Source organism: Erpetoichthys calabaricus, chromosome 11, assembly GCF_900747795.2.
Source record: "Erpetoichthys calabaricus chromosome 11, fErpCal1.3, whole genome shotgun sequence".
Lineage (NCBI taxonomy): Eukaryota > Metazoa > Chordata > Cladistia > Polypteriformes > Polypteridae > Erpetoichthys > Erpetoichthys calabaricus.
In genome coordinates, this window is record NC_041404.2 from 63,610,939 (window position 1) to 63,623,022 (window position 12,084).

The 12,084-nt window shown below is 56.2% G+C and overlaps 1 protein-coding gene across 3 annotated transcripts in view; it reads right to left on the reverse strand.

The window, feature by feature from the left end:
- The window catches only part of LOC114660486 (F-box and WD repeat domain-containing 11-B), a 30,872-nt gene extending 20,091 nt beyond the window's left edge, over window positions 1-10,781 (reverse strand). The window contains exons 1-4 of one of the 3 annotated variants that reach the window (XM_028813207.2): window positions 10,642-10,750; window positions 4,334-4,435; window positions 1,656-1,718; window positions 191-416 (exon numbers count right to left, since the gene is read on the reverse strand). In XM_028813207.2, coding sequence (XP_028669040.2) covers window positions 191-416; window positions 1,656-1,718; window positions 4,334-4,435; window positions 10,642-10,731 — 481 coding nt within the window. In that variant the 5' untranslated portion in view covers window positions 10,732-10,750. Of the gene's footprint in view, window positions 1-190; window positions 417-1,655; window positions 1,719-4,333; window positions 4,436-10,429; window positions 10,549-10,641 lie in introns of those variants that run through there. The other 2 variants (XM_028813209.2, XM_028813211.2) reach the window with 2 other exon arrangements.
- Between the last annotated feature and the right edge of the window lie 1,303 nt (window positions 10,782-12,084).

Here is a 12,084-nt window from a genome sequence, read left to right on the forward strand (position 1 = left end):
ACTGCACGCCTCTTCTGGTTAGATAGCCAGAAGTGGTCAGCGCAGTACAGGTGGCACTGCCACCCACGCCACATCTGTCTTTCTGTGGTGGTTTGTTACTTTTTCCCCCACTTTGTTTTAACGGAGCCCACTGGATTCTTCGAACCTCAAGCAGGCACTGAGCTAATAAAGTGTGCCAACAGGGTCTTACCTGGAAGGGCAGTGATGAAGTCCCTCTGCAACATGGGCTTCAGGTATGAGTTGATGTGACCATGCTGATAGTGACACATGCGAGATATGAGGTGCTCTACAAACTCCACTTGGTCGGACTCGGACCACTGGTCAAAAAACTTGATGCAGACGTCTTTCTCCTTCTCGTAATTTCCTTCTGAGGGGCGTTTTCGAGACACGATCACTGAGGAAGGCCCATTGCTAGTCTAAGGTGAGAAGGTGAGAGAATGAAACAGGAACATTAAAAAGTGACATTGAAACTGCCTGACAAATTGAAGTCACCCTCCCTCCCTCCCTCTGGAGTGGCAAGCAAGATGGCATCAGGGGCACCACGTGAACACTTCAAACTTGAATCAAATGCAGTGTGCCAGAAAACCCAAAAGTCATCAAAGGGCACCTCAGTAGAGTGGGGTATATTAGAGGGCAGACCTCCCAGTACTCTTGGTCACCCCCCAGGTAACCCATAAACGCTGGCCCGTGGGTGGCATCAAAGGTGTGGCGGTATCCGCCCTTTAGGCAAATTCAATGTATTTATTACATCAGTCTGCCGAGATGGCTGTGGTGTCTATGGCACGACAAGGAAACAATCCTGTCGCCAGTCAGGCCACAAGACGCCAACCCACCAAAAGAGGGCAGGCTGGCAAGGCCTTCAATTAACCCCCCCCCCCCATCCCACCTTCACTTACGCACAAAAGGTTACTGGGCCGTCCTGTAACAGCATGCCAGCTGGCTTTAGGGGTATCAGAAAAAAATCAATGCCAAGAAAGCTAGTTGTGAAAGTGGGCACAAAGAGGCCAAACGGCACGACTTTCCTCGAGCTTCAGAGAGGAGCAGCCTTTCAGGCGGCAATGTGTGTCAGGGGCTGCCATCTTTAACTTAAGCAATGCAACTCCACATGTGGACTTTAAAACAGAGCAATGGAGGGTCACACAGAGGTTCATGAGGAGCAACCCGAGCCATGTGTTGTCAGCGCCCAGCAACACGCAGAATTCAAAGGAGATGCCAACAGCCAGCAGACAGAAGTGCCCGTGTCACTCCACGCTCCCCGTTTGAAAGTTGAGTTTAGCTAAAGAGGGCACTTTTTATTGAAATGTGCAACTTGTGACTCGTCGCTTCAAATGCAGCAGCAGTGCGTGTGTGGACTGGGGACCCTCCGGACCCACCAACAGGGCCATCAAGGGGTGACTGTCGGTATGCCAGGCTGGTGGGCTGACGAAAATCACAACAGCAGGTCAACGTCAGCAACACCACCGAGGCTTCCCAGGCTATCGAAAGCAAAGACGCATCCAAACCTTCAGGATCGTCACACACACATAGAGCTGGGCCGTTTCTGGTCACACACGTGGAGGTCTCACAGCCCAGCCACCCACACGTCCTCCGAGACGTCACATGCCAAGCACCACTCTCACGCGTTCTGCTGGGAATGGAAAGGCATGGGCACCCACCTGAAACACAGTGGTCTTCTTGGGAGAGTCGTCTTCATTCTGTGCTTCCATTACTGACGTATTCTGCGAGAGAAAGAGGCAAAGTGAGACCTCAAGAGCAAGCAGTGGCACGCAGACATGACAGGAAACAGAGGGGTGGCACACCAGAGGGCCAGGCGTTACAAACAGGCCACATGACCAGAGCAAGACAAAGCAAACAGAAATGACGAGCAAAAACAGGGATGGGCACGGCCAGACAGGGCAGCAGAAATGGGCAACACCGAGGCAAAGAGCAGGCAGGGGAACCGAGGGGCTCCAGGCAGGGCAGGCCTCAGTCCATGCGGGACCCTCACTTGACCTGCAGCTTGGCAGCCTAAACAGGACACAAAGGTGACAGCTGGGGCCAGCACTGCTTGAGTGCCCAGTACAAGGGGGTCACCGAGCTCCGCCAGCAGCAGTGGGACCCACTTTACGGGAAGGACTGGCAGTCACTTAGTGATTATGGGACAGGGATGGCTGGAAAGTGGGCAGGCCTGAGGGGCAACTGGTGCACGATGTGTTCTACCTCCCAGTCCTTACCAGTCAGCTGAAGTGGGCTTAGAGTGCCAAGGCCTAAAGGTGGGCAGGAACGCAGGCGAGCATCTCGGGACACAAACCGGGGTGAAGGTGGGAGGCCTGGCACCACCCAGGGTCACCCCTCACACACAACAATTCACGCCTGTCGACGGGCCCCACATACTAGGATACAAAAGCCTGCTGGCCCACCTGCCACCCCACCGAGGTCTTCTACAACCCATTGACAATTTAAAAAGGCCCCCGGGAATGACCCACCACCGGGCAGCACTCCCACAAGCACGAGGGACACCTCAGTCGTGTCAAACAGTTGTCTTCACCAGGGAGGGGCCTGAGGGGGCTGGCATGGCCACAGTTGATGCCACTTCTACATACAGAGATGACCCCCTGACCAGCTGTTAGGGACAGCAAAGGTGTTAATGACACAAATGGACAGAACGGGCCTGGTGAACGGGCAGCAGGCAGGCAGGCACCACCTTCAATGCCCTCATATCGTAAGACACTGGCACATGGGGCATTCATCAGCCATTAACGGCTGGAGGACACGGAGTGAAGTCACTGTCTGCGGAGTCCTCAACACCAAAATTCACCCAAAGGTTAAGCGGGACGCAGGTTCAAAGGTGCCACCCATACCCTGTCACCTGCCAGGCACACATGCCACTCGTCAATGTCACAAATCCACACAGCTCCAAGTGGGCACCCAGCTCTCACAAGACATTCACACAGATGATTCAACGAGCGAAGAGTGTCACTCTAAGCCACGAGGACACAACTGCCACCAATGTGTGTGTAAATCAGGTGACCCCCACAAATTACTGGTACAGAGTTTTAATAAAAGAGCAGAGACCCTCGAAGGACAACAAAAACCAACGTGGGCCCCCCCGGTGCCAGCACACGCATATCCAGGCAGACTCAAAGTGCACACCTGAGAGGGGTGGCAAAGGGGGCACCATAACCATCAGCAGAGCAGTTACCACCCCCTGTTCCGCTGGCTATGCCCTCGCCAATGACGAGCACAGGAATGGGTGGGGATAGAGCCGCCGTTAGGGCACCACGGCACCCGAGCTGCTGCTCCAAGGACATCACATGGCAGGACCTGTCAAAACTGACCAATCACCCAATCACGCTCCGTTTGAATTCCGTCACACCACAGATGGCAGGACGTCCCAAACGGACGGCGCTCATTTGTGCTGGCGTGCCTGTCGTCATGTGATCATAAAAGCCTCGCCGTCAACACCTCGGGGCTCACAGGGCAGGAGTGAAGGCTGCGAGGGCTGAGTGCCACTCTTCAATCCAAATACCCAGACATGCCCTGTCCCGACCCCAATGCTTGGGTCACTGGAGTTTTGGCGAAACACCCCCCCCCAATCCGAGATCCCCGTATGCATCCAGCTTGGCTCCACAGGGCTGAGCACTCTGCACATCGGTGGGCTTACGGAGGCTCCAATGCCCACTCATGGGTGTGTCTGTCACAAATGTGCCACACTACACGACTCTTCCAGCACCCACTTAGGTTGTGCAGTGCCATGGTCTCAGTGGTCGCGCCGAGTGAGGAAGACAAGGCAAGATGGTGGATGAACGCCCACCAGGTAAACCTGGACAATCCGCTGGGCCGAGCGAGACGTCTGGGCAGTCATTCCCGGAGATTCCTATCCAGGCATCCGAGGGTGACGTGGGACACTGGCCAACGAGCGCTACCAGGGTCAAGTGCATCTTCAGCAGTGAAAAACAGGGAACCGGAGGACCCCGCACTGCAGCCGTCTAGGACCACCGACCAGGCACATGCGCCCTGGCGAGGTGGGCATCCAAGCACAATGCCGTAGCTGGCACAGGCCCAAAGCACCAGCGCCTCCCTCCTACCTCCTGAACACCCAGAGGAGAGCCACCCTGAACGTGCGGGGACCAAAGCCAAACAGCGGGCAGGGGCATCAACACCCTCATGCAGAAAAGCACAGGCATGCAAGACAAGTTAGTCCAAAGCGTCCGCTCGGGCCAAGAAAGCTGCCAAGGTCACTCACATGCACTCGATCTCACTCACACGGGCAAGCAGGCAGGCAAGCAGGCGGGCGGGCGGGACATTGGCAGCGTCTTGAGGTTACAACACAACAAGGAAAATAGAGAGGCACCTGGAGACACCGGACACTGGGCATGCTCTGCAGGCACCTCAGTGCGCACATGCTCTCTGCCAGGTTGGAGCAGCCTAGCCACAAAGACCTGGGCACAGAACACTGCAGGAGGACAAAAGAGAGGAAGGGAGAGAAGAGGCAGTTAGAGCCACGCAATGACGGGCACAAACACAAAGCGGCCGGGCATCCACAGGCCGGCACGTTCCAGGTACTCCTCCTGCGCCCGCCCCACACCCCACCCTGCCCTCCAGATGAAGGGGCCACAGGTGTGGGCTCCTATTCCCATGCCCGGCCCATCCACCTTCTCCCGACCCACGGGCGGCCTGCGCACGCCATGCTCAGCTGGACGCCTACCCAAACGTGTCTGGTCGCATGCAGTTTAGTGAGGTGCCCGCAGGAAGCGGCCATGCAGGACGTGTGCTGGCACACTCGCCGGGTGAGAACATGCAAGCATGATGGGTGCCCTCCTGCCATGACATGCGCCTCCACTCACGCCAGTAACACACAAGGACCCAGCAGCAGGCTTTTCACATCATCATCATCACTCGCAGACATAATGGAAGCAGCAGCTTGAACGTCTTCACACGTCCCACTGGGACCCCCATACTTCCTGTCTGGTGGTCCACTTCTTTTGAGTTCACTTTCTGAGCCTCACCAACACAACGCGTTTTAAAAAGAGCCCACACGGTGCCCAGCTGAATACGACCACCTCCCCGTCAGTGACATCGGTGGTCCGAGATAAGCCCACGGCGTCTCCTCCCACTGCTGCTGGCATCTCCTCCTCGTTTGCTTTGATTCGATGCCTTGCTGTTGCCACAGTTCAGTGTGGGCACACTGCTCATGCCCCCTAGCAGTGTGAGCTTTCCCAGCAGCCTTTAATCGTCTATGCCAGCGTGCACCTCGAGACACCAAGGGCACACACCAGGAGATGGGGCAGCTCCACCCCCTGCCCGGCCTCACTGCCTGGCACATTAGTGCCCATAAAACAAACCAAACCTGGGGGGGTAGAAAAGAGCACCTGCCCCAGGCCTGCACCCTCTGTATAAAAACCCCCAAGCGACATGCCCACTCACCACCTTGTAAAAAGGCCCGTTGGCCGGCAAGTCAAACAGCCATCATAGTCTCTCGACTGAAGGCCCGTACTCTAAGATGGAGCTTGGGTCTGCGGCCCACCGTGCGTGCCATTAATGGAGTCGGGCGGCACCAACATGGCGACGCTCCTCATCTAAAAGACGCCATGTCACCATTACAAAGAGCGCCAACAAGGCCCTTCACAGTGCGACACGTGACAGGTGACGTCTCAGGCCACACACTACGCCCACTGGGGTCCAAGCCCACTCCACATCACCTAAAAGGGGCTTCTTGCTAAAGGATATGGGAGCACATTCACAATTTTCCTTGCATTGGTTTGACGTCCTTCTACGGAGCTTTTTAATGTCACCAACGGTCATTTAATGACCTCGGGAGCAAAAACAAGAAGAGCTGGGGAAAAAAAAGAAACCTACCATGCTTTGAGTGGCAGTCATGAGTGCCCTATTTCTTATGTGCCGTACTGGTAATGCCAATTGTTGCCTGCTCCCGCATTCTCGACGTGAGGCCTGCTGTGTTTTCACTTTAGGAGTCACACTTGACAGACGCAGCAGCACAAGCAAAGACGCCAACCATCATCCAGGCATCCGTGTTGTTAACCGGGGCAGGGTGGCAGGGACCAGCAAGCAGTAATGACGGGAATGTGACGGGCACAAAGCGTACACGCGCACATGAAGCGCCGGGATACGTCTACCGTTGAGATCTTAACTCGGACTCGCTGGCTGAACGAGTACATCGGTGCAGTCTTCACACGACACCACCCTCGATCCACTGATGAATGGCCAAGTCAAACGCATGTCTTCTGGGCACAAATAGGCAGCGGGTCAGGTGCAGACCACCTGCGCTGTGCAAGTCACTTCAAGTGGCACAAGGAAACAGAAGCAGGACTTTGGATCAAGTGGTTTGCAGGATACACAACTGGCAAGGGTGCCATCACCTGTATGGAAAACATCCCCCATCTGGCACACGGAGAGGGTATTAAGCAAATGACAGCCTGCGGACCCCCGGCCCACTGTCAGGAGACACCAACCACACACACACACCACTTCATGACTGTCACAAAGGCGAAGATCCACAAATCAAAAATGGTAGACGGCGCAGACCGAGGGGCGGTCAACTTGAGCTCCAGCCATCCGTTAAGGACCCCTAAACCGCAACGGCCCCAGTGACCAAAGACAGGCCAGCGAGTCAGGCGTCGAGCCCACGCTGCCCGTAGGGGTGCACAGGGTGCCACCTAAGCGTCACCACACGTGCAGTGCTGCGGCGCTCAGACAGTTCACGTCACGGGACCACCGCCAGCAATCGGCTTCTTGACCACCGCTTGCTACGCTTGGACCTCCCTGCTGATCCCCCACTTAAGTTCTGTGAACTCTGAACTTTGTACAACGACACGTGCTAAATGAGGATGATGAAGATGAGCCAATCACGGAGCACCTTTGCGGTCTCCATGGCCACACCCAAGACCACCATGTCAACGCCGAGCGTCAGCCAGAGTGGCGTAACACATGTGACTCGCCATTTCTGGAAGGATGAACTTCACTACCTGACACACCGATAGGCACACCTGGGTTCGGAAGATACCAGGACAATGCCACCTCCCATACTGCATGGTGCCTACTGTAAAGGTAATGGCAGGAGCCCCTGTGCACAATGCCAGGTCCGCACAGAGACCATTTCAGCTGAACTGGAAGGCTGGCTGCCAGCACACGGGCACACTGTCGTGGGGCAGATTCCGTGTCAAGGCCCGGGGTTTTGGGTGCCCCTCAGGTGCCCACAGTGCAGGTTTACCTAAGCATGAGATGCATGCGCTTCCTCCGCCATCTTCTTCTCAGTCCACCAAGCGCTAAAGTGCGGCCGTGACTAGTGTGGCACATTGGCACTCCGCATGGCTCTGCTCAGCTGGTAAAGCGTTTGTGAAGAAGTCCTCACGATGACTGGTGGTCTCAGCTCAACGCCTGCTCCATGGTGTCAAGCGAAACAACGACGGATTAAGACGCACAACTTGGCATCACAAAGAACACAATTTACAAGTAAGTACCTGCTGGACCAGCAGATTGTGAAGCCGGTGGGCACAGAAACCTGCAGACACATGGGAGTCCCTTCGCTTGTACCGGTTGGCCTTGAGAGAACTTGACAAACGCACATCTCATCTCTCATTGGGCAGAGGGCTGCCAGCTTCAACGATGACAACAGGCCATCCCAGCAGTGACAAGCCTGCAAGAATCCCAGGTGACACCAACTGGGGACACTCAGGATTAGCAGGGCAGTTTTGGAGTTTCAAACTGGAGTACCAAGATGAGCCGTGGAGCGAGGGCCAAGGTGGCACCAAAAGAACAACGAACCGCCAGATGACGACCTGTGGTAGAAAAAGAGGCCATGCTATTGCCAACCAAGCCAAGGTGCCAAGGCAGGACAAGTAATGGAAGCACATTGAAATGAAGATCAGAATGAAGCACACTGACACCGAACAGGACAGGCGACCAAGAAGGTTGCTGCTGGCACTGAGAAGGTCCACATGCAAACACCCAAGACAAAACGGGGACTACTCTGCCCACCCGTCGGCCTTCACTCCGCACTGCCACCACCCAGTTTTATTTTACTGCACACCTCTGAAGTTGTGCATTCCAGCCAGTGACGTCAGTCTGGCAGTCCGGGCGCTTTCATAGCGTGCCAGGGGAGCCATCTTTAGAATTGAGGAGGCTCCGAGACAGCCTGGCAGACTTTGCCAGTCTTATGAAGCCTTAGGACAGGAGAAAGTGAGGGCTGCAAGGACAAGGAATGGGAAAGAGTGGGATGCCAGGAGGAGCACCCTGTGGTGGTCTTAGAGCCTAACAGCGGCCAGGATCACCTTCACGGTGCCACCCGCCTGACCCATGAGGCCACTGAAGCAGCCCATTGAGGGTTCACAGGCCACCGTGTGACCACGAGCGAGTCATTACACCTTACATGTGGAAGTCGCCTTGGAAGAAGACGTCAGCCAAACAGCAAGTTAACACAAAAGAGAAACCCTGTGGCGAGTGCCGATGCCCGTGCTGGGCACGCAGCTCTGTGCCGCTTTCAGGAAGACCACCATTTGTTCTCAAGATCCTTCGGCCAGAGGCGAGTGGCAGCAGGAGCCATGGCATCGGCTGAGCATCACTTGAGGGACTAACCCGGTGGCCGAAGCGGTGACAAGTTCAAAAGGGCCGACTTCAGTGAAACCAGATGTGGACGGGTGACCAAGGAGCTCGTTGGTCGTGGGGACGCTTTGTGAGTCACGATGAGAGCACCACGAACAACAAAACGTCAAACTGCACAATGAGATGGAGGTGGTGGGCTGGCAAGCGAGGGGTGCAGCTTCTAAAGAATTTACAGTAGACGGGCTGCCTCAGCAGGTGGCATCTCTGCCAGGTAGGCGGGGGGCTCACTCCAAGAATAAAGCAGCAAAGAGCCCAGAAATGACCTTTGGCAGGTGTGCAGCCCACACTAAACGCATGAATAATCACCATGTTTGGTGTCTATTCAGTGCCAACACTCTATGCCAATGCCAAGTTCTGATTTGGAGCCTGGGGGTCTTACCGACACTTCCCTGCCCACCTCACCATTCCAAGGGCTTCACTTTTTGGTTCCCATTTATGACTCCCCTATTGGTGCTACATGAACCAATGGAGCAGTGCCTGGCACGCCTCTTCACCCGTCGGGCACTACGACAAATGGTTGCCTTGGTCCCCTCCACAGTGACACTTCAGGACCTTCCGCAGCTGAACTGCCACTCGTACGGACCACCGCTGGGCTCCCTCAAGTCTGTCTGCCCTCCTGCTGGGTCGCACATTCTTCGAGGACATGTGGCAGGACCCCCGTGTCATCTCAGAGGGTGCGAGTCCTACAACTCAAAGCACTGGCGACTGGTGAAGCTTCTTTCTGTAAGCCTCCCCTCCTGTACTCAGCTGACCAAAGACCCCCAGCCACGCCAGTGAAGCACCCAGGAGGGGAGGCGTCGGCACATCGGTGTGAATCTCAGCGCCAACTCGCCTCATCTGCCGGTCACGTAACTGACCGAGGAGGACGCTGAGCGTCCTGTGGCGACACTCGGGGTTTGTACTCCAGAGCCGTGACCGCCACACCGGACATCGAGACTTTTCAAAAATGTCACTTTTAAGGCCGCCAAGGTGGGAGTCTGACGGCGCCCATCGACACACCTAACGCCATCCCATGGCCTTTGCTCTTTCGGATACACAAACGGGGCCGCTAACCTCAACTTCAAAACACCCCACCGCACCGGCTGCCACTAGCGTGTGAGAATGTCACCATCCTCAGCTGTCCCCATGTGTGACCACTCGATTCCGACCCTCGAGGAGCTTCAAAGACACCCGCAGGTCGCGGCCAGCCACCGCACTCGCGCTCAAGTAAACCGGGGGTGAGATTGGCGGGGGGATCCTGAGGCCGGCGCTTACATCGACGCTCGCCAAGTCCAAACGGATTTAGGTGACCTTGCCCAGATTAAACGTCGGGGCGGCTTCCAGCCTTCGCTGCATGTCAAGGCAGAAGCCTCAAGGCCGGCGCCGAGGCGGGGCGAGCCCGTGACCCCCCCTCCCCCTTTCCCATACCCCATCGGCTCCTCACGGCAAGGAGCGGCGCTGCGGCCCAGTGCGTAACGGCGTTTAACCCAAGCACTATCGACGCCCCAAAAACTACACATCGAAGCGCGGCCTTCGACTCGCGAAAATCGAACTATACCCGAGAAGAATGCGGCGCTACACGCGCCCAACCGGTCCTCCTGAACACCACCATGCCGCACCGCGGCAGGTGACACCATGGCTACGACAAACAACCACGGCGCCCACCTCGCCTGGCCCGCGGCTACTCGAGAATGGCCACCGGCGAGCGACCCCCGCGGGGATCGGCAGAAGAGCAAGAACCTGGCTTTCTTCCGATGCGAACCTTTTTAGCGGCTCTCGGTCACCGACAGGGCCACTACGGTGTGCCGGTCACAAGGTGAGAGGCGGCCACAGGCCCGAAGAAGCCTACCGTCGGCCGGGCGACAACAGCAGCACTGCTGCGTGAGACGTTCACCAGGCGGAGCTGCGCACTTTCCCCGCCCGACACGAAGTTCAAAGTGAAGCCCAGAGGTTCCCTTTACGCCGCCCGGTTTGCCTCTGGCGCTTCCGGGCCGCTTCCCCGGCTCGAAAGGCGCGAGCCAACCGTCCTGGTGTCGGTGCGGCGGCCGCCTCGGCACTCACCATCAGCTCCAGGCTCTTCTCTTCGATGTCAGGATCCATGTTGTTGTTTCCCCCGAAACTCGCAGTGAAAATGGAAACCCGCTGCGTCATGACGCGCACGTCCTGCGCGGGCGGGGTTGGCGCGCCCATTGGCAGAGCGGAACAGCGCCCTCTAGCGGCTCAAGGCGGTATGGGCCGAAATGCGGCTCGACTGCTGCTCAGTGACGTCAGAGTGCAGCGGGTCGCCTCGGAGAAGCTCGTTGGAATGTCCGGCTGTACACGGCTGACCGCGGCGCACGCGCGTGAACGTGGCGATGATTCCTCTTCTTTAGCTGCACATCGCGACTTCAGTCCACGTTATTTTACAATCGGCGGTGTACTGTCGTAGTCTGAGTGCCAATTATGGGGTGGCCCAGCCTGTTCGGCGTCGTTAGAAGCATAATGCAGGTGAGAGCTGCGGAGGGCCTGGGCGGGACACACACAAGCTATACAGTATGTGCCTAGACAAGGCGAGGGGCTGGCTGGGGTGCAGTTAAGGGCCCCGGGTTCAAAGCCCCTCTCTGCTCATAAACATGCAGGTCAGGTTCCCTGTGGTGGGCTGGCCTTTGCCTGGGTAGACACCTGAACCACGTCAGGTTCCCTGTGGTGGGCTGGCCTTTGCCTGGGTAGACACCTGAACCACATCATCTTGGTTTAATAATAACACATTTGATTTATACAGCGCCTTTCCTATGCTCAAGGCGCTTCACAGAGTAGTATAAAGAAAGCGCAGGTAGATGGATCCTTGGATAAAAGAAGTGTAAGAGGCGCAAAAGTTTAATCGAAAAGTGTTTGCAAAATGGACCTCCAGCCCACCAGCAGTAGGTCTATCTATGCCACTCGGATCAGACAGACGAACCGACAATCCAGGCTCGACCCATCTTTCCACTTCTGCAGACCCCCCACCACCATCAAGTGCCCTTCCCTTTCCAAATGACATTCCTTAGGAAGATGAAGCAGGTAGGGACACTGGTCAAATGGGTGACAAGTGGGCAGTCACCCTCAGGTACTTGATGGACACCCTGTTGCCACCTTGAGTTATTCCTCCTGTTACCAGAGACACAGTTCTTGATGGCCGACATGACCATGAAGACCCCTAAAAAGGTGACAGGGACGGGGACAAAGCCCCAGCTCATCACCACCCTGTGCTCCTCCTACCTCAGCAAGGTGTTAGATGTCTAGGGAGCAGCAGTTTGCTTTACTGCATGTCCAGAAATCCTTCCACAATCTTCCAGACCGGGCAGACTGGCATCACACCAAGTGGACAAAGTGCAGCTCTCTGGAATGTGAAGAACAAATTGAGACACGGAAGGAGATTTCCAAAAATGGGCACTACTCTATGAGAGGGCTTCGTCGTTTGTCCCGTTTCCATTCTCTTCCTTCACAAATTCTCAGACGTAATAAAACACTTTCCTCCAAAATTCC